Source organism: Ochotona princeps, chromosome 21, assembly GCF_030435755.1.
Source record: "Ochotona princeps isolate mOchPri1 chromosome 21, mOchPri1.hap1, whole genome shotgun sequence".
Classification (NCBI taxonomy): Eukaryota; Metazoa; Chordata; class Mammalia; order Lagomorpha; family Ochotonidae; genus Ochotona; species Ochotona princeps.
Window position 1 is genome coordinate 40731330 of NC_080852.1, and position 22018 is coordinate 40753347.

The 22018-nt window shown below is 59.6% G+C and overlaps 1 protein-coding gene across 2 annotated transcripts in view; it reads right to left on the reverse strand.

Annotated features, from left to right (window-relative positions):
• Positions 1 to 360: 360 nt before the first annotated feature.
• The window catches only part of ITPR1 (inositol 1,4,5-trisphosphate receptor type 1), a 219310-nt gene continuing 197652 nt past the window's right edge, over positions 361 to 22018 (reverse strand). For both annotated transcript variants that reach the window (XM_058679216.1, XM_058679215.1), the window contains 7 exons: positions 20566 to 20761; positions 19564 to 19656; positions 18379 to 18518; positions 17639 to 17804; positions 15664 to 15824; positions 4864 to 5025; positions 361 to 502 (listed from right to left, as the gene is read on the reverse strand). In XM_058679216.1, the coding sequence (XP_058535199.1) occupies positions 416 to 502; positions 4864 to 5025; positions 15664 to 15824; positions 17639 to 17804; positions 18379 to 18518; positions 19564 to 19656; positions 20566 to 20761 (1005 nt within the window). In that variant the 3' untranslated portion in view covers positions 361 to 415. The remainder of the gene's footprint in view (positions 503 to 4863; positions 5026 to 15663; positions 15825 to 17638; positions 17805 to 18378; positions 18519 to 19563; positions 19657 to 20565; positions 20762 to 22018) is intronic.

Here is a 22018-nt window from a genome sequence, read left to right on the forward strand (position 1 = left end):
CCCATCCTGGGCTGTGGCACTCCTGCGACCCTGGCCCTGAGCCGCCAAGCGCAGAGGTAACGCACCCGCTTTACAGACATGACTCCTGCAGGGCGCGCGGGAGTTACAAGTTCCTTGTGATTGCATAATTCGTATTGCACAGTTTTATAAAAAACATAAATACTGTCTATTCTATCTTTAAATACAAAATACATGTCATATATACTTTTAAATCTAGAATCTGGTTTCAAGTGCAAATCAGGTGCTGTCTTCAGTTCTTCCAAGAAAAGGCAAGTCAACATGTCTGGCACGGGTGGGCCGCCCTGCACCGGCACATCTCATTACGACATGCACCCTGGGGTCACGCGCGCACGGCACACACACAGTGGGAGCTGCGCCGGGCCAGCAGGAAGGCAGGCGCTCCCTGACGGCCCGCTCAGGCCGGCTGCTGGGGGTTGATGTTCATGTGAGGAGGATGTCCTAGAAGCCCGATTCTCTGCTTCTGTTTCCTCTGCTCCGTCATCTGGAAAGTTAACAGGTTTCATCATTAGACTCAGACACTTCCTGTACGTCAAGCTGCACAGCAGGCGGCACTGACCTCTGTGGTTGGGGTTTATCCGAAACCCACTTTCTACCACGGCCCCAGCAGCGCGCCACACCCCGGGGCTGCCTGCTGGGGAATTCTGCCACCCGTGAGCTGAGCTGGCCGGCGGGGGGGAGGGGGAGGGGGTGCTGCCTGTTCTGCCTTGCAGGCTGCCCGCCTCCCTGGGGGACTGCTCCAGGACAGCCAGGAGCCAGAGGACCCAGGTGGCACAGGGACTATGCACTTTCTGCTGGCCCCAGATGAGTCAGAGAGAGAGAAAGGAGGCAGGGATGTGCCCACTGCGGTCCAGGGAGTGCAGTCCACAGACACTGCCCAGGCCTCCGGGCAGCTGCGCCTGTGGTCTGCAGAGACCTAGTCCCAGCACTGGCCTCCCCCTGAGGGCTCTCCATGCCCCAGGTTGCCCCTCAATGCGGGCACACTTCCTTCCCTTGGCCCGGTTAGTTCGGTGCTGGGTTGGAGGCAGGGTGCTCAGGTAAGAGGAACAGGAACAACTCCTCCTGGTGCAGCAGACACCTAGCTGCTCCTAGCTGCTCCTAGCTGCTCCTAGCTGCTCCGCTTCCCAGAACGCAGGTGCCTGGCAGGGAGTGCCTTTACCGTCTCCTCCCAACAGGGCTAGGAGGGCAGACTCAGTCCCAGCTACCATACTGAGATCTGGGGAGGACTCACACCTGCGTCTGGATCAGTGGGAACAGTGACAAGCATCCCCATGCTTCTAGGTGGGAAACAGGTTCCCACTTAGGGCCTACGGGGGAGGGGGACGCAACAGCGTGTCCCTGCTCGCCTGCACAGAGCCTGTGGGTGCTTTAACGTTTCCAGCTGGCTCAGAATACCCAAGAGCATTCATTTTCAAAGTGGCCATTTTGTCTTTAACATTTATCTGTGGGGCCAGCATGTTCACATGGCAAGCTAAGGCTAAGCCTGTAGTGCTGGTTTGAGTGCAGTTGCTCTACTTCCCATCCAGCTCCCTGCTTACGGCAGCAGAGGACAGACCCAGTCCTTGGGCCCCCGACACACCTGGAAGAAGCTCCTGGCTCCTGGCTGCAGTTTGGCCCAGCTCAGGCTGTTGCAGTCATTTGCGGAGTAAAGCAGTAGATGGAAGGTTCTTTCTCTCCTTCGCTCTCCAATAAAAATCGGAGAGGCAGATTTATGGAAAAATGGAGGGAGACACAAATCTTTTATTCGCTGGTTCAGTCCCCAAATGACTCAACAGCCAGGGCTGGGCCAGACTGCAGCCAGGAGCTCCTTCCGGGGCTCCCAGGGGTGTGCAGGGGCCCAAGGACTTGGTCTGTCCTTGGATGCTTTCCCAGGAGCACTTGTGGGGAACTGGATGGGAGGTGGCGCAAGCAGGACTCAAACCTGTACCCACCTGGGATGCCAGTACCACAGACTGCAGCTTACCTGTTTCAGCACAACTCCGGTCCCAGCATGTCAAACAGCAGGTGAGTGCTGCTTGGGGGTCCTGGACGAAGGTGCTACTGCTGTAGCAAACCTATTCCAAAGGGGGCCTGGCCAACAAGCCCAAAGGTCGCCACACTGAACCTCCAGCATGCCCAACCTTGTGACTCCACCTGGATTCCCTCCATATTCATAGGGGCCAAGGGAACCTCCCCCAAAGCGCCCCCTTCAGGCCGCCGAGACCTTTCTGGGCAGGGGACTTGGGTCTGCACTTCCGTGGACATTCAGTTTGTCTGTGAGGTACCTTGCGTGCAGGCATAACTTCTTCCCTGGCCTCTATGCAAATGCACCTGCAGTGAGAGCTAGCTGTGTCAGGAGTAGACAGTGCCTCCTCGTACAGTCTCAGGCGGGGTCTTATCCATGTAGACTCAGGTTCTTACCCGTTGTAAGCCCTGTGAGGCTGTTTCTGACCAGTGCCGGGTGGTGCAGCTGCTGAGGGCCAGCGCTCTGCAAGGGCCTTGCCCTGACCACCCCCAAAACAGGCCGAGATGATGGGGCACATGACAAAATGCTGCCCAACACTGACCCAACCATCTTGAGGGCATGAGCACCCTTCTTCTTGGACAAGGTGGCCTGGACAAAGCTCTCTGCAGCTAAGAACCTGGGGCACCCCTGTGGCTGCCCGTCATTCAAGTGACAAATGAGACAGTGGTCATTTCCCAGTTACAGTGACAAGGGGACACTAAGACCTCCTCAGACCACAAACCCTGGGACTGGAGGAGGTCCAAAGGAACCCTGGGACACTTCGCTGCAGACCCCGCAGCTCAGCTGCTGAGAAAGCTCAGCCTGCAGTCCACTCTGCCTGTACATTCTCACATGCGTGACACGGCACGTCTCGTGTCTCCCCTTCTTCCTGAGGCAAAACAGGTAAATCCTAACCGTGCTCTTGTGTCTGGGACACAGAAGCCTCAGACTGGTGCACTCGCACACCCTGGGCTGCCCCCAGGCGGGACGGGCTGAAAGCCACGAGCAGGAATGCCAGCTCCACGGGCAAAGCTCACTGCAACACTGGGGGCTGATATACCAACTTCATTTGCCTGTGCCCCCAGGGCACGGGTGCCAGGATGCTGGAGGGCGCTTTCAGGTCCAAGCTGCGTGCAAGCAGTCAAGATTCCCCACCCCCTGCTTCACACCCATGCCCATGGTGAGCCCGCAGGAGCTGTGCCCAGGTACAGTTACGCTGACTTAGCAGGGGAGATACAGCCACCTGGCTGCCCTGGACAAGTTCCCGCACCGCCCCCAGGAGGGCTCTGCTATGACGTCACCCATCCTTGCTCCATCCACACCCCCTCATCCGTGGGGCATGCCAAGAACACGCTGTGTTCATCTCTATCCCCGGCGTTGCACCTGGAGCAGCAGGTACAGGCGCTGTCCCAAGGAGGCTGTTAGCGGCTCCACGGAACACAGCCCTTCTCCATCCGCTCTTCCGTGTTAGGAAAACACGTGCAAGGGAATGTTCAGTTCTTAGACTGGCCCTCCTTAGCATAAGGATGGAAGACCATCACGGCCAGCATTAAGAATCCTGCCAGCCACCTACAACGCCAGCCTCCCGTACAGGTGCTGGCTCCATTTCCAGTCAGGCTGCCTACTAATGGTCTAGGAGAGCAGTAGTGGATGGGCCAAGGTCCTGGACCCTGACCTGGATAAAGCTCCTGGCTATGGCCTTGGCCGTGTGGCCATCTGGTGAAGTGAACCAGTGGATGGTGACTGAGTGTGACACAGCTCTGCCACTTGACAAAAATCTTAATCATGAAGGACAAAGTGTGGAACTAAGCAGGTTAAAACCGAAGTACCCACAGCCCCCGACAGCCTTCCGCCAGCGGGTGGAAAAGGGGGCCATAGGGTAAGGTGGCAGCCAAGTGCACTCAGCCTGGCCTGCAGCACCGGCAGGGGTCTGGGTGAGGCCGACCGTGAGCCCTGAGCCTGGAGCGGCCAGCCTGGCCTGGAACACCTGCAGGGGTCTGGGTGAGGCCGACCGTGAGCCCTGAGCCTGGAGCGGCCAGCCTGGCCTGCAGCACCGGCAGGGGTCTGGGTGAGGCCGACCGTGAGCCCTGAGCCTGGAGCGGCCAGCCTGGCCTGCAGCACCGGCAGGGGTCTGGGTGAGGCCGACCGTGAGCCCTGAGCCTGGAGCGGCCAGCCTGGCCTGCAGCACCGGCAGGGGTCTGGGTGAGGCCGACCGTGAGCCCTGAGCCTGGAGCGGCCAGCCTGGCCTGGAACACCTGCAGGGGTCTGGGTGAGGCACACTGCACACACTCCACTGGAAGCCACACACATGGCTTCTGGTTCCACAGCTACCTGCCAGCCAAGAGTGTCCCAGTGGGTTGGGAGCAACAGGGATGAGTGAGCAGGCTGCAGCCTTGGCTGCCCCCAGCCAGGCACCTGGGGACTGCACCCGCTCTGGCCCCATGGCTCCTGTGCCAGCGCAGGGCCCTCACAGCCCAGGGCTCTGTCGCAGGAAAAAACTAGCGTTCACAGGCTTACTCTGGGATGGCTCAGCGTGTTAAGCCACCGTGTGGGACGCTTGCCTCATTCATCAAGTGCCTGGCTGAGTTCTGGAATCCCATCCAGCTCCCTTCTAATGCCCCTGGGAAGGGAGCAGGTAATGGCCCAAGTACTTGGTCCCTGTCACCCACTAGGAGACCTGGTCTGTCTGCGTGGGGCCAGCCCACGGGCAGCCTGCAGGGCAGTGGCAGCCACATCTGGAAGAGGGTCCATCACTACCCTTCCTCTTGCTTTCTGTGAAAACCAAGCCCTCAGTAGCGCCAGAGCTGAGGCCAGCTGCCCACCTGCTCTCCCCACCCCTGGAGCGCGGTGCCCTCGCGTACCTGGTCCTTGAGCTCCGACAGCTGCCCCGAGAGGTTTGTGACCAGCCTCATGGTGGACTCAAGCTTCTCCTGCAGGCTGCGCAGTTCGTTCTGCTCACCCTCTGAGTCACTGCTGACCAGGGACATGGCTCGCATCCGCGGGAACCAGTCGAGGTTGCGTTCCTGGGGCACACAGGGAGACACGTGCAGGGGACATCACTGGGGGAGACCCTGGCCTGCACTGGGCCCCGCCACCACCAGGGCCGTGTCCTGACAGGCCGGGTGTCCCTTGTGTGTGCTTTCCGATAGTACTATCTTCAGCTTCGTCCATGAGGACTCGTCCTCTGTGGAGGTAGCTTCCACATGGCATGTAACACAGGGGCTGGGGCCAGGCTCCAATAAGGCTCTATTGACCGGGTGCCAACCTCTACTGTGCACAGGATTCCCACGGTTAAAATAAGGTGGTGACCAGACATTGTCTCCTAGGCAACAGATAAGGCCAAACTCCAAACACGGGGTGGGGGGCGGGCAGGAAGGAGGAGGCAGCCTAGGCCAGCAACCAGATCCAGCAAGGACTCATGTCAACTGGTCCCTGCATGGGCAGTGGTTACACCAGCTTACCATGACTGCCGGAGGCCAGGGGACACGTTCCGCCAAGCCAATCCCCCCAGCAGTTTGCACAGTAAGCAGGTTAGCACATGGGTGGGGGAGGTATCCCCAGGTGACCCTGGTGTGGGGGGCACCTCCAGGAGGGTGGTGGCCAGGTGCAAGAGGCAGAGAGGAGGAGGGACACAGCAGCCGGGGAGCTCGCTTGCTCACTGGGTGCTCACTGCCACTGCCATGCAAAGCTGCGACTAAGTGTTAGTGAACATAACCCAAACCTAGTTCTCCAAATCCTCCCTGCGCATGCGCCTGGGGAGCGTGCAGGAAAGCAGGAAACAGATTTCCACAGCGTCCACGACTGAGATCCTCAACAGATGCCAGGAAGTGGATTCAAGAATCCGCACGTGACCATGGAGCTCCCTCAGGGACTGAGTGGCCACAGAGGGGCGGTGCTTTTCCCTCGTTCACAGCCGGGGTGACTCCCACCTGACAAGCAATGGCTGTGAAATGCACAGACAGCAGCCACTTCCACCTCCTGTGCCCGGTGGGGATGATGGTGGTGGGCCCCTGCGCAGAGAACTGGACCACCGGCTGTGCAGCCCTGAGCCTGTGCATTGGAGGCCCCTCCTCCTCAGCTGTGCTCCCCCTGCCTCGATGGGGATGTGGGGGCACGGAGCCACAAAGCTGGTTCTTAGAATGTCCATTTGGGTTAATGATAAAGAACTGTAAACATCCATTCTCCACAAACACCCTGAAGCAAACCATCCCCTAGACTGCAGGCCAGCTGGGGCCCTCTGGGACCGACCTTCACTCTGCTGTCCCAGGAGGGCCTCCTGGCCACACCTCACAGGTTGGCAGGGCCAGTCCCCCTGGGGTAGGTGCATCCGGCCAGGATCCTGCACTGCAGGACACAAGCTCAGCCACAGAAGCCCGGCTGCACCACCACTGTAGCTGTGGTGTTCTGACTAAATGATTGCCCCAGAGCACACAGCAGTGCTGGCTGGCGTGCTCATTTGCATGCTGAGTCCGAGGGTGAGCTCCGTGGCTCTACTGCCAGGGAATGGAAGCTTCAGAACCAACAGGCCTCCGCCCAGGGGCAGTGAGGACACCTGACCCCAGCTATCACTCATCCGCATGCTCCAGGACTGCCTTCCTCCCCTCCGGCCTCGGCTTCCCCAGAGTCAGCCAAGTCCCCGTCCACTGAGACCTTTGTGTACGTCTGAATCCATCCCAGGTGACTGTGCATTCGGTTGGGGGTGGAGGGAGGGGCCAGTGGGACCACACAGCATCTGTGCTGCCAAGCCCAGCTGAGGCTTCCCTCTGGACTCGCTGCTGGCACACATACCAGTGGCCTTAGGCACCATCTGCCCCATGCTCCCACAGCTCAGCCTGCCCTCCTCCTCACGCCAGCGCTTCCTGCAACAGCCGGACAAACTGAAGCCACAGCAGGAAGTGGGCTGGCCGCGGGGCTGAGGTTCTGGTTAGCTCTTTTCCTGGTAAAGTTGGAAAAGCCCCTGCATAGGCCATCCCTGGAGTTTTAGACCCAGGGGTGGGACTGACCGCCCCTTCAAGGGTCCCTGCCTGGAAAGTGGGAGGGGTGTGACTGGGGGAGGGGAGGAGGAAGTCAGGACTGTGTGATGCAAAAGTGAATCATTCTGAGAAGTGGTTTGGCTGAAGAGGCTGTTCTGAGAAAGACTCCAGAGCCAATGGTCACTTGCTCAGCGACACCCAGGTAGAGTCCGGCTTACTCCCTGACAGTGGGGCTCCAGCAGGCAAGGTGTGAAGGGGGGCAGCGAGTCCTCTGCCCCAGTCACTCAGGACACCCTGCCCCTCTGGGAAGCGGCCCTTCCTTCCAGCTCCAGCGGACATGCACCTGCCTCTGCTTACCTCACCACAAAGGCAGGCAAGCTGGATGTCCCCTGGGGGCCCGCCATGCTCAGGTGACCAGATCAGAGGGGCCTCCCACAGTGAGTTAACTAGGTCAGCTGTTCCTGGTGAGCTGGGGACTTGCCACCACTGAAGAACAAACAGCCCACCCTTTAGAGGTTTCCTAAGATCGCAGCAAAAATAAAACCACCCCCACCCACAGCCCCTGGTGGAAAACGCCCGTGAGGATCGTTGTACTCAGTGAACTGCTGGCACCCTGGCTAGCCGAACACAACCTAGAACAGCACTCTCACCCTTGGACATGGCGAGACCCCGGCTGCCAGGGGCTCGGAGCCAGGACAAGACTCCCCTGGGGGACATGTGTCTTGGATGTCCGCACCTGCAGGATGTGCAGGGCCAGGAGGCCCGAGGTAGGCACCCAGTGCCAGAATGCTGACTTTACCTGCACACCCCGGCAAGGCTGCAGGTGCCAATGGGAGAGGAGAGCAGCAGAGGACAGCGTGCCCGACTTCTGCCAAGTCCATTCACACAGGGAGCCATCCCTCCAGGCAGGTGGGTCATCCCAAACTGGAGAATGCAGACGCCTCTGTCCCGCAGGTCAGCCAACCTGGGTCAGCCCGGTGATCTCAGACAATCACTACAGCAGCTTGGACACTCAGGACTTGAAATGGGGCTGGCGGGACCATGTCAACCTGACTTTACCGGAGCCTCCAGGGGTAGGAGTGCTGCCCATGAACCAGGAATGTGTGTGCACAGCTAGGAGGCTTGAGGGGAAGGCCTAGGAAAATGGAATTCAAACATGCATATTATGGTGCGGGGACCTTACACACCTGGGTGGTACTTAGCTCAGCAGATGGGACACTAGTAAGGGACACAGAGTGCCTGGGTTCAATGCCCAGCCCTGGCTCCTAGCTCATGCAGAGCACAGGAAACAGCGTGACTGCTCCCATGTGGGAGGCCCAGACTGAGTTCTCAGCCCCTGCCTTCAAGCCAGGCCAGCATTCGCATCTGTCGGCATTTGGAGGGTGAACCACTGGGTAGGCGCTCTCAGTGTGCCCTGCTCTGCTGCTCCAAGAAAGAATTAAAAACACATTTGGAAAACTCCATGTAAATGAGGGATTTTGAGAAGTTCACAGGCATGTATTTTACAAAAAACAGGCTATGAAAAGGTGTGGAAAACTTCTGCCGTAAACTTACCTTTTCATTCCAGTTCCCATGAACTTCTCAGAGCACCCGTGCATCATAAATCAGTCACTTGTCCACAGAGCTAGCACAGAGGCAGCCCCGTGACGCAAAGCCCGGCTCCAGTTTCAGTGCAGAGTAAGCTTTCTGTCTCTGGGGACAACTTTAGACTGGGGCCAGCATCCCACATCAGCACTGATTTATATCCCGGCTGCTCCACTTCCTAAACAGCTCCCTGCTAGTGCACCCGGGAAGGCAGTAGGGTGCTTGGGCCTCTGCACCCACATGGGAGATCTGGCTTGGCCCGGGTTCAGGCCTGGCCATCGAGGCCTTTTAGGGGTGTGCAAGGGATGACCTCATGTTTTCTATCCTGCGCACTCTCTGTAACTGCCTTTCAAACAAGGAAACACTGACATTTTCTTTCGGTGGGGTGAATTTTGGGACAGTGGTTTGAGGCAGCTCTTGGAACACCCACATGACATGCAGGAGTGCCTAGGTTCACGTCCCAGCTGGGCCCGATTCCATCTTCCTGCTCACGCAGACCCTGCAAGGAAGCAGGCGATGGGTCGAGTCCTTGGCTACATGTCACCCACAAGGGAGACCTACCTGGAGCTCCTGGCTCTAGCCTGGCCAGCTTCTACTCCTGTGCATTTTGGGGAGTGCGCCAGGGCACAGGGGAAGTTATCTCTCTCTGCCTTTGAAATAAAACTCGTTACAAACTTTCCGTGTTCCTGATTTCTCTCTTACCAGCCACACCCGGACAAGGTTGTTAAGCTGCTCCCACGCTGCATTGCTGACCTCTGGCCGATGCGACCCCAAGAAGCCATCCTGTGGGACCTGCAGCTGGCCTGGGCTAACCAGGACCGCTTCCCAGACTCAGTTTGTTGTGGATGACGCAGCATTAACAAAGGCAGACGCCCAGCGGTAGAGCGCGCCCATTTCTGATGAAATCCCTCAGCAGAGCCAGCTGTAGCACCCCACTTCCAAGTCATTCCCGGGACACTGGCGCAGAGGTCCTCTGGGCACACACTGTGACCATGACAACACCGGGCTCACCCCGGGAGTGGCTAGCACGGGCTTAAGCACCTGGGGCCACCAGGCAGGTGGCAGAACCAGGGGTCACCAGAGTCACGGGGCAGGGGCAGGGCCACACAGCTGAGACTGCTAACAAAGCACCAAGCTCAGTCACCCTTCTCCGAAATGGGCATCGAAGTTACCCTGCGACGTTCTGCTCGGGCAACGCACCCCACACCTTCACCTTGCTAAGGGCATGAGAACCACGCCTGTGCGTCCCCACGGCTCCACGCGGGGCAGTCCGCACGCGGGGCAGCAGCCACTGGGACTGCTTCTTTCCCCTCCTCTTTGAGCCCCACTTGTGGCAACTCGGATCCCTTACTGTCTCTTTTCAAACCTTCCAAACTTCTCTGCTGTCATTTCTGGGAGGGGGCTTGCACGTCTGTGCACAAACACACCACAGGCCCCCCAGACAAGGCAGCGCCCCCACAGCAGCACTCACTCAGCTCTGCCAGACGGAAGTGGCTCCTCAAGGTCAGCTCTGCCTTGATGCCCTCAGGAGGGAGGTGACAGGACACAGAAGGCGGCCACCATGTCCTTACTGAGGACAGTCCCCCAGCACTGGGCCTGGCTGGTGCATGACTGGCTATTGCAGCTCCTCGGTCCCACCGGGCCCCTGTGTGTTACCTACACGGGCCTGCCCGCCCCTCCTGCCGCCGCTCAGAAAACGGCCTGTGGAGTGTCAGGGCTCCAGAGACTTGCTGGTTTGTTTACAGACGGCAAACGTGAGGACCTAAGAGAAGCTTTATGAGAGGCAAAAGTGCCCTGCCCACCGAGGAACCCTTCCTGCTCAAGTCCTCACACTGCCCACAGGCACCCTGTCCTTCCCACTCCCTGCGGGTCTGAGGCACACTGGTGGGCTTCACGGCACCCAAAGCTACCTGCCTTACACACACACACACGGGCAGGCTCAGAACAGGTTTCGGGAGGCATTTTCCTGGCTATGCCCGTCAGCAGCAGGTGGCACCGTAGCCTAGCTGTCGGTCACAGCCAACTGGAAGCAAAGGAGTTAAGCTAGGGAAAGGAGTCAGAACTGTCACCTGAAGGTGTGGCTCGTAACAGGCAAATGAGACAGGAGCAGCTAACCAGACCTGCCAAGTTGGTAGAAGTGTGTGTGTGCATGCACAAGCATGCTAGTGAGGGCACTGCAGAGGTCCTGGCACTCGCAAGATGTGCCAGAGGACCCCTTGTGCACCAACAAGCAGGTACACGCAGGTCACACCTACACCCAGGACCAAGTGACCCACAGGGAAAGCTGGTTCCCGGGAGGGTCGTGCTCCTCGGGCAGACACCTGCAGTGCGCAGCACAAGGTCTCCAGGTTCCCACTCGGGACCCCCAGGCAGGGAAGAGTGTGGAAGGAGCTGGGGCCTGGTGCAGACAGGCAGCTGTGCTAGGCACCTTCAAACAGGACAAGTGCTGGCTGCTCTCCCTAAGGCAGCAGCCTGAGAGTGGGTGGGGACGCGAGGGGCTGCTATAAGCAGCCGCCTCCAAGGTGGGCAGGCGCGGGCTCCTCTGCCGGGAGGTGCTGACACACTGCTTCCAGCCAAAGCGCCCTCTTTAGGGCTCCCTCCCCCTAGGGACACACTGTGGGGATCGGGTTTACAGGGCAGCACGGCCTGTCTCCTCTCTGCCACAGGGCGGTCAGAGGCCGGGTGACCTTTCACCTGACACCTGCTGACAGCACATAAGCCTCATGACAGGAAGCTGCCAGCACCCTCCCCACACCCTCACACAACAGACTGCCTCGCTGGAGGGAAGCTGAGGGATTCCTCTGCACCCTCTTCACTGGGCTGTGCTCCCTCCTGCACCCCAAGTCCTATCTGGCAGCGACCCCAGTTCCAATGCCCTTGAACCCAAGATGGCCCCGAGTCTCCAGCGTGGCTCCTCTCCAGCCAGCCCTGCCCCTAGGCCCCCACTGCATGGGTCCAGGGAACTCCAGGCCTCCCTTGCTACCCAGAGCTCCGCCCCCAACGCTCGTGCCTGGTTGCCCGGCGCACCTCCCCTTTCCCCGGGAGGTGGTGACACAGCGACACTCATTTCTCAGTCTGCCTTCTGAACAACACCGGCCGACTGTCCCGTGTAGCTGCGAGGGCTGGGGCCAGCGTCCCTCCAGGTCCTGAGCCCGGCTGAGGCTCTCCGGGAATGCTCTCCTCTCTCCCATGGACACTGTCTGAACCTGGACGGAGCCCACACCCATCCCTGCTCAGGAGGAAGCAGACCCCCAGGTGGCGAGCACTGTGCAACAGTGGGCCGTGACACCCTATGCAATTTTAGCGTCCCACACTAGAAAGTGGGTTCCAGTCCTGGCTGCTCTGCCTCCACTCCAGCTCCCTGCTAATGCACCTGGGAAACTGGGGAAGACACCCCAGGTGGGCCATGTAGGAGACCTGGATGGAGCCTTGGCTGCTGGCTTTGCCCGGGCCCCGCTCCAGCTGCTCAGTAGGGGCCTGAGCTAGTGGATGAATATTGTCTAGATCTTTCAAGTAAGTTTTTTTGAAAAAAGATCTCCCACAGGGTGTCATATATGTATATGAGTGTGTGAGAGACAGCGAGCGAGACAGATGAAGGGTAGAGAGGGGAGGGGTGTTTGGGAGGAGGAAAGAGGGTGAGTGGCTGTCTTCCTGGCTACAAGAAACCAGCAGGTGGAGGGTGCAGGCTCTGTGAGTCACTGTTCTGCTCTGCCCTCCGTCCCCTGCGACTGACAGCTGCGACTCCCCTGTCCGTGGCTGGCAGCCACAGGCAAGGTGCTCATGTGTCCGGCTTAGGCCAGGGCACTGTCGTTGCCTAGTTTTAGCAACCGCAAGTGTTCTCAGCGAGAACCCCAACCTCATTCACACTTGCCTGAGCTCCTCTCACACAAGGGGACTCTCCAGGTCAGCTGGGAAATGGAACTTAGGGATGCTTATTTTGGTGCCAAAAACGTCTGAAATGCATGTATGTGAGGCAGATGATGGAAAGTGCTTTCATGAAAAACACCAGAATCCGCAGCTTGTGCCTCCCCAGCCACCAGGGGTCCCTCCCACCTGCCTGACCTTCCGTGGGAGCAGTCAGCCAGCTGGGGCAGTCCAGGCTCCAGGACACCTGGGATGCAGGTGGCCAGTACTGGACTGGTCACCTGGCATTAGCCACTGTTCACTCAGCAAGAGCCCAGACAGCAGAAGTCTTAGGGCAGCGAGCTGTACAGAAGTGAGACGCTAGCGAAGGGAGGCCTTCTGCCTGAGGGCTTCTCTTATCTTCAGGGACCCTTCTCAACCCTGTTGAGGTTCCTAGCTCCTGAGGGGGATGCCATGTCCTGCTGGGGGCTTCTCTTGCCTACGCGGCATTCTTGGTGCAGCCTGGCCCCTCAGCACTCGAGGGAATTCCTGCTGTTCAGACAGATTCCTACCAGCCAGTGTGAAGACCCGCAGGTGTGGTGTGGCCCAAGTTCCCATGAAAAAGCCACAAGTCCAACAAGGCTCCATGGAGGTTGCTCACGGAAAGGCTAGCACTTTAACTCTCCCCTGCAGCCCCAGAGTTCAAGTTCTTCCGGAGAAAGGAAGCTGTGGGCTGCTCTCCTGGATGCCGGGGTTACATGCGGCCACTCCACAGTCACACTTCGCTAGAAGCTCAGCTGGCCCAGACCTTGGTTCAGCTTCTGCTGTGTTTCACAGAACTGTTACAGCTACCCCGGCCTGCGGTGCCTGGGTCATCAGGGGACATGGCTGCCAGGGCACCGAGTGTGACCTCTTGGCCCCAGCTGGGCCTCGTCTGTGAGCCACTAGGCTCGACATCTCCCACAGCCAAGGGGAGCTGTTAATAGGGGCCGCAGAAGCAACAGTACCCGTGTGGCTGGACTTGACCACTCAGCACAGCAAGGATGGTTACCTCCACATTCAAGGTCACCAAGAGATGCCAAGCTTTCGAGAGAGGCAGGTAGCTACTTAGCCTCTGGTGCCACCCCACGGCCGGGTTTCTCGTGGTCTTGGGGCTGTAAGGAGTGCCGCCTCTGGCATTCCCACTGCCAGTTGCACTGGTGGTCCTGGGGTCTGCTCTGTGCCCTCCTACTTCTCCGACCCTATGCCTCTGGGATGATTTGCGACACACACTGTGATAGAAATGCCATGCGAACAGTGGCTGTACAGCAGCTGCCTAGGGAATTGGAGGGGCAGAGTCAGCTCAGCCCGGGACTGTCCTCACGGGTACCTCTCACCCTCAGGTCCCTCTTGTCACATCCACCAGCCACAGGTGTGCGCAGTGGCACTGCAGCTCATGTGCACACAGGAAACTCAGGCTGGTGACAAGTGGCATCCCCTCACCCCCCAGGTCATGTGGCCAGAGCTGAACCTCCACTGCTGGCCCCCAAAGCTCAGTGTCCACGCTGAGACCTGCCCAGCCAGCAGGAGGGCACCCTCAGGGTGCCCGAGGGGGCCCCTGGCACGGGCCACCCTGTCTCTGGCTGGGGAACCTCACACTTACCTGAGCTGCTCACTCATCAATGCTCACGTTCAGTTAGCAGTGCTTGGAGACTGCTCATTTTGGAACTTCCTGGTAAGAAGCTCTGACAACCTGCGAGCCAGGCTGTCTGGGAGGCATGGTGGACCTCGCTGCACACAAGGCAGTGGCCAGCCCGGAGCAAGACAGAGGCCCCCAGCAGGTAATCCTCATCAGATGACCGCTCACAGGACTCAGAGCACATATGTGACTGTGACAGTGGCCAGCCTTGCCGTGAGTGCCAAACGCAGGGAGACACGCAGAGCTGGGGCAGGCCACCAGGGTTGCCACTGGTGCCTGGGACACCTGTGTCAGCCCGAATATGGCCCATCAGAAGTGCCTGACCCCATGTACCCGTCAGCACGCCTCACACCCCCCTGAGCAGGCACCTGCTCCTGCCCGGCCCAGTAGCACTGTAGCTGCCCACACTTGAGTCCTGGAGTCGGCCCTGACCCCAGCTCAGCCCCGCCGAGCTGCTCCAGCTGCCACCACATTCTGGACGGCCACTTCCCCTCCCTTCCGCGTATCCATTTCCCTCCTTCGTCTCAGAGCCAGGGTCTTCACCTGCCCCTTCAAGCCCTTCCCGTCAACTCCGGCATCGTGTTCCTCTTGCCCCAGCCCCCAACCTGGTATAACTTTGATGAGCCAACACAGGACTAGACGGGTAACAGTCTCAGAAGAGAGTGCGTTAACCACACAGACAGGGTCAGACAGCCTCCTGTGTGTCACCTGACCGGTCCGGGTGGTCAGCACCCAGAGCCTCGCTTCTCCAAGGTGGTTCAAGGCCCCGTGGCTTTTGCATGCCCAGAAGGTGGCGGGGCACAGACTGAGTCCAGATGTGACTTCTCCCAAGGCCCCAGGGGGTCCACTCTACCACCCGAGGCACACACAACCAGACACATGGGGGTTCAGGGGGCCAGGTCCAGGAGGGGGCCTAAGACTGGGCCCTCTGGGCAGGGCTACTTTGCAGTGCCTGCCTGCATGCAGCATGTGAGTGATACCACTTCCGGGAGCACAGCTGCCCTCGATGCCCACAGCAGGCCAGGCCTGGAAAAGACCCACACGTGCATGGAACATGCTCAGCAAAACGCAGTGGGCACTGCTGCCCAGGGCAGCGGGAAGGAAGTGCAGGTACTGCATCGCCACGGCCCACAGGCGCTCACGTAAGGCAGTGTCCACATCTCCCACCACACAGTGTGCAGCACACTCAGGTCCCTGGCCAGGGACACACCAGCACACACTTGCTACCTCTACAGCATCCTGTGAGAAAGGCGTGGTGGACGCCATCACACTGGCCAGCCGTTCTCAGGGACAGCGGGGCCCGCTTGGTTTTCCAGGTGCTCCCTGGAGACCAGTGGGCATATGACCCAGTCTGAACAGGCCAACACTCCTGGGATGAGGGTCCTTGGGCCAGGGGATTGGCATGTTAAGCACTCTGCCCACAGCTTGCTGGTGGCCTCAGGGTTACCTGGACGAGCCCCTGGGGTCCCCGGGCAGCACCACAGCCCAGGGAAGAGCTCGGCTGGCAGCTGCTTGGACCACACTCCAACCTGAGACCAAGTGCCGTGCCCACGCCCACGTCAGGCGGGCTACCCTCCACTCACCTTGATCATTTCTGCCACATAGCTCTCGGGCCCCGTGTACTCCGTGGAGTCCTTGACCTTCACCAGGACGATGAAGCACAGGTAATGCCACATGTTGTGCTCCTCCTTGATGTGTTCCTCAAACGTGACTGTCTTGTTGTCAAACTTGTCCCTTTCCAGGCCTGAAGGACACAGGAAGCCCTGACCCTCGAGAGCTGCCGGGCACAGAAGACCCCGCCCCATGGCACACACGGGCCTGGTGCACACACGGGCCTTCACGGCCAGGTGGGATGCATTGGCCTCCCAGGTGCATCCCTGTCCACACGGCGTGGGGACAGTGGGCAAGTCTGGTCGGCTGGGGCTCAATCCCCATCCCTGGCCCTGAGCCATGCTGCCCAACCTCTGTCAGCTGGCTAGGGCCCACACGCAAGACTGCGTGACACAGGGAGGCAAGCCGGGGCGGCCAGCTCCTGCCTCCTCAGGAGCCCAGCCCGATGCAGGCGTGGGAGTGGACAGAAAGAAACCAAGCATCTGGCACTTGACCTGGCAGGCTCATCTTGTGCAGAGGCCTCGGTGAGCGACCCTACACAAGTTCCCACCCAGTCTGGGACAAAACCAGCACACCCTCAAGCTGGCGGTCAACAGGGCTGACCCCTTCCCTTCCTAGGGGTGTGCTGCACCCTGCGATGGACTGGCACTGGGGCTGCGGCTGTGAACTCACCGTCCCCACACGTACACACCCACAGAATTAACACAGACTGTGCAAACACGCAGGTGCCCGTGAACACGCACACACGTGCCCACGTCAGGGCTCTGGCAAGCCCTGGGAGTGCCAACACACCTGTTCTCCCAGTCACGGTTTCTCAATACCATGCTTGGCTGCAAGGAGCCCAGGCCGGGTCACGGAGGGTGAGGGCTGAGCCTGAGCCCGCCTGTCTTAGCCCACAAAGCAAGAAAGTCACGGAGTGACAGTGGAAGGATAGGAACATGGGGCTCCAGGCCACACCGGGGTGTTGTGAAAAAGTAACACTGTCAGTGAAGGATCACAACCCGCCAAGTAAGGTGGAAACTATGTGTCCACATCATTAAAAATACAAACAAAAATAAGCACCAGCAGGTGCATGGAAAGTCCTCTCCGGGGCCAGTGTGGGCAGCCCAACCCTGCACTTGCAATTTCAGCATCCCACATGGGCGCCAGTCCCCGTTCCAGCTCCCTGCTTGTGGCCTGGGAAAGTAATGGAGGGTAGCCCAAATGCTTGGGCACCTGCATCCACATGGGAGACCTGGAAGAACGTCCTGGCTCCTGGCTTCAGAATGGCTCAGCTCTGGCCATTGCAGCTATCTGAGGAGTGAACCACTCATCTTTCTCTCTTTGTCTTTCTGTAACTCTTCAAGTAAAAAAAAAAAAAAATCTTAAAAACAAGAAGAAAAGGGCCCGGCGGCGTGGCTTAGCGGCTAAAGTCCTCGGCTTGAAAGCCCCGGGATCCCATGTGGGCGCCGGTTCTAATCCCGGCAGCTCCACTTCCATCCAGCTCCCTGCTTGTGGCCTGGGAAGGCAGTCGAGGACGGCCCAAGACTTTGGGACCCTGCACCCGCGTGGGAGACCCGGAAGAGGTTCCTGGTCCCGGCATCGGATTGGCGTGCACCGGCCCGTTGCAGCTCACTTGGGGAGTGAAACATCGGATGGAAGATCTTCCTCTCTGTCTCTCCTCCTCTCTGTATATCCGGCTTTCCAATAATAATAAAATCTTTAAAAAAAAAAAAAAAAAAAACAAGAAGAAAAGGGGCAGCTGGCAAAAGCAGGAGGGACGGCAGGAGTGAGGCTCGTTGGTGGCAGCACCCTCAGCTTCGGGCAGAGCTGCCAGCGGCCGCTGACCCGGGGAGGCCAAGTCCAGCATGGGAAGTGACGAGGTGTTCACAGGGCGCCCATACGTCCCTCCTCACAGGCCCTGGACAAACCCAAGCTGGGCGACCACTCCTGCCACCCCGCGCTCACCGCAGATAAAGCAGGTGGTCTTTAAGATCTCCTCCTTCTTCTGCTTCTCGCTCCTCAGGTCAGCAAAGGTGTCGATGATGACCCCGAAAATCAGGTTGAGGACAATGATGATGACCATGAAGAAGAAGAGCAGGTCGTAGATCACCCTCGCGGCGAAGAGGGGCTCCTGGGAGCAACAGGGGCGTGTGACTGGCAACTCCCTCACAGCCGCCTGGTCTCCAGGGGAGCAACCTAGAAGCTGTCTTTATGCCTCTTTGCACACCTGCGTCTAAGCTCCCCAAGGTGTGCGGGCTTCCCGCCCACAACCACAGAAACGGGGTCTCCGGGTCTGCAGCCATCCCCCCGCCCCGCCTGCGGGCTGCACTGGGCAGCAGACACCTCGGCCCTCCCGCCCCGCCTGCGGGCTGCACTGGGCGGCAGACACCTCGGCCCTCCTGCCCTGCCTGCGGGCTGCACTGGGCAGCAGACACCTCAGCCTTCCCTGCCCCGCCTGCGGGCTGCACTGGGCGGCAGACACCTCGGCCCTCCCGCCCCGCCTGCGGGCTGCACTGGACGGCAGACACCTCGGCCCTCCTGCCCTGCCTGCGGGCTGCACTGGGCAGCAGACACCTCAGCCTTCCCTGCCCCGCCTGCGGGCTGCACTGGACGGCAGACACCTCGGCCCTCCTGCCCTGCCTGCGGGCTGCACTGGACGGCAGACACCTCGGCCCCCCCACAGCCCCGCCCCCGGGCCAGGCTACCTCCTTGGACGGCTTCCTGAGCACGTCGCCCACGCCGCCCCCGCTCCGCAGCCCGTGGCTGAGCACGGTCACGATGCACATCAGCAGCGTCTCGCACGTGTGTTCCTCGTCCTGCTCCGTCTCCCCCACGGGGACCAGCTCTGCAACCCAGGGCGAGGCCACCCAGGCCGCACGTTACAGCACAGCAGCGGCAGGCTCAAGTGGGGCAGGGGAAGGACAGGCAGATAAACACTACACGGCGCGACACGGCAGGGACAGGAGAGGACAGAGGGAGGAAGGTCACCCAGGCCACATGCCCAGCACAGCAGGCATGGGGGAAGGACAGGCAGACATGGGAAGGACACACAGGTCACACGGCCCAGCACGGCAGGCATGGGGGAAGGATACACAGGCCACATGCCCAGCACGGCAGGTGTGGGCTCCTGGGGTGAATGCCCTATGCCCCTGTCCTGTGCCCATGATGATCCTCTCCCCCACCACGGTGGCGCTGCCCTCCCCCTGGAGATCTGACACTGCTTGCTGTCTTCAGGGTTTTGAACCCCCACCCTGGCCGACACAGCAGTGATCTGAGTCAGGCGGCGGGCTCAGTGCCGAGTCGCAGGCCTCCTGCCTCCCAGCTGGGGGTCCTGTCTGGGACCCACCCTAGCTGTGGACGGTCACTGACTGCTCCACCCTGGTGGCCACTCGGCCCTGCTGCGTTCTGGAGGAAGCCAGATGGACTGCATCTGTCCCTCTAGTGTCGCCTCATCTCTTGCACAGCTCCCCGTCATGTTGCACAGGAGGCCCGACTCTGACACCAGATGGGGAAGCCCTTTCCTGCACGGGTCTCTCAGCTCTCGCTGCTGTGCTTCCTGCTTCACAAGGCCTTGGACGTGCTGTCTGGCCTGCTAGGGCCATGGCAGACCGTCCCCCAGGGCTCCCTAGGCCAGGCGCCTCTTCTGCATGCGGCCAACAGCATCACCTCTGGGTCTGTGTTGACACACCTGTCTCCCCACTCCCCTGAGGAATGACGTGGGACGAACACTAGCCCCTGGCAACAGTGGGTGCTCCCACCCCAGCCGCACAATCAGCCAAGCAGCCCCTCCCCTTGGTGGCTCAGCTCACGCCTGCGATCTCATGTCAGACTGCCAGCTTTGCTCCCCAGCACCAGCCTGGCTCACTGGGAGCCTGGACGGGAGCACCTACCTTCCCTGGGCTCGGGGGAAGAGCAGTTCTCCCCGGTCTCCATCCGACACACATCCGTGTACAGGAAGTCGCTGGCTAGACTCTCGCCGGACTCTGGGAGAGGGGAGGAGACATCAGAGTGTGAGCACCCTCAGGTGGGTGCAGGGAGCATGTGGGTAGCCCCCAAGACCACGGCTGAACAGCTCCACACATGGACAGCCCCTGCATGGGTGCTTCCCCTGGGCGCCCTGGCTGGGCCTGCTAGGAGCACTGCCTGGCCCAGCACCTCTCCACCTGGAAGCCGCAGACCGACACCAGCGCAGGGGAAGCAGCGGCAGCCAGGCCCAGCTGGTGCAATGCAGAGACCAAGCCCAATGTGGTTACAGGCTGAAAAGCCTCAGGGGCCTCCGGGAGGCTGAGATGAGACAGTAGGTGCCTGGCTCAGCCCCCGCACCTCCAGCACGTCCCTCAGGGTGACAAGCCAGGAGAGCTTCCCTGAGGAGTGCCAGCAAGTCCAACCACCTCCGGGGGCTCCAGCACAGGAGTCATCTCTTCACTCTGTGTGGGAACTCTCCAGCTCTTGAACACAGCACAAGCTTACAGATCAGCATGCACTGCCAGCAAACGGGCATATTCATCCATGTTTCTAGTTTTAGAGATGTGTTTATTTGAAAGAGCAATAGGGGAAAAGAGCTCTTCCATTGCTGGTTCACTTCCCAAATAACTGTCCCAGCTAGATCTGGGCCAGGAGCCTGGAACTCCATTCTAGTCTCCTCCACGGGCAGCAGGGACCCAATCATTTGAGCCCACACCTGCTGCTTTCCCAAACATACTCGCAGGGAGCTCTCTGTTGTGAAAGCCCATGTTCCCATTGCTGGCTTAGCCCAAGGCACCACGCTGGTCCTGGCAGGCTGCAAGCTGTGTGTGCCAGGGAACCCCAACCCAGAGCTGGCTCTAATCAGGAATTCTGCCATAATCAGGAAATGCTCCTTGGCAATCACAGGACCCAGCGCCCAGACGCACCTGGGAGCGCGGTCTCGTTGGGCAGCCTGTCCACCTCCAGAATGAAGTCGTCCTTGAAGAAAAGGTAGCCCACGATGGAGAAGAGGTAGACCAGGATCAGGGCCAGCACGGCCGTGAGGATGATGGAGCGTCCGTTGCGGGTTACACTCTTGATGACATTGAGCAGCGTCTCCTCTCGGTACACCAAGTCGAAGAGCTGTGGGAACAGAGGGGACGGGGTGTCTCGTTAGACCCGTGTCAGCCTCGCATACAGAGCAGCAGCCCACAGGAAGCTGGCCTACTGCTGACCCTCAGCCCCCAGCCGCGTGTCTCAGCAGGGAACATGGAGATGGGACAGGCAGACACGGATACAGCCCTGGGTCAGACCTGGATACAGGGTTTGGCAAAGGGAGATGGGCATCAGAGAGTGAAAGGCTGGGTGGGGATGAGGCCCTCCACTCCAATGCACGGAGGATGGACTGGCCACCTGTGTCCACAGTCCAGGGTGCACCTGCCAGGAGAGACTCCCAGCCAAGTCACAGGTGTGGTGAGGAGCGACTCGGCAGCGGCTCCCAGCCCGGTCATGATGTGGCCGGCATCATAGCCCTGGCCCTCATCTCAGCCAACTCGTTTGCAGATGACAGTACATGGACATAGCAGGAGCGGACATGCGCTTGAGGGCTGGACGCAGACGGACACTTTGGTGCTCAGGTGGCTGCATCTCCTGCCATTTCTGATGACATCTCTGGGCAGGGCCCATGGCGCCCGTGGCAGGGCATTCATGGTAGCAACATGCCAGGGAGCCCAAGCCCCTGGCCAGCATGCCTCCTGTGGGGGAGCCATTTGAAGACCTCAGAAGGCTCACAATCTAGGCTCACCCTCTGCTTGGAACCCACTCTGTCACACTTGGCTTCAGGGGACAGGGAGTCTTCCTGGATGGAGCTGAGGAGTGAGGGAGGGGACAAGTGCTCCATGGGGGTGTGTTTTCTTTTTTTTTTTAAGATTAAAAAAAATGTATTGGAAAAGCAGATGTACAAAGAGGCAGAGCAGAGAGAAAGCCCATCTGTCCACCATTCACTCCCCAAGTGGCCCCAATGACTGAAACCGAGCTGATCCGAAGCCAGGAGCCAGGAGCTTCTTCTGGGTCTCCCACACAGGTGCAGGGTCCCAAGGCTTTGGCCTGTCCTTGACTGCTTTTCCAGACCACAAGCAGAGAGCTGAATGGGAAGTGGAGCAGCTGGGACATGAACTGGCACCCATATGGGATGCCAGTGCATGCAAGGTGAGGATTTAGCCACTAGACTCCTGCGCTGGGCCCAGGGGCGTTCTGGTACCTGGAGGTTAGTCTTCAGCTTCTCAAGTTGTTATTTTTGCTACTTTCTTTTTTTTTTCTTTTTTTGTGGGGGGGAGGCGGTGATGAGAGGAAGGGAGGGAGGAAGAGAGAAAGATAGAACAGGTGCACGCTCATGCATGG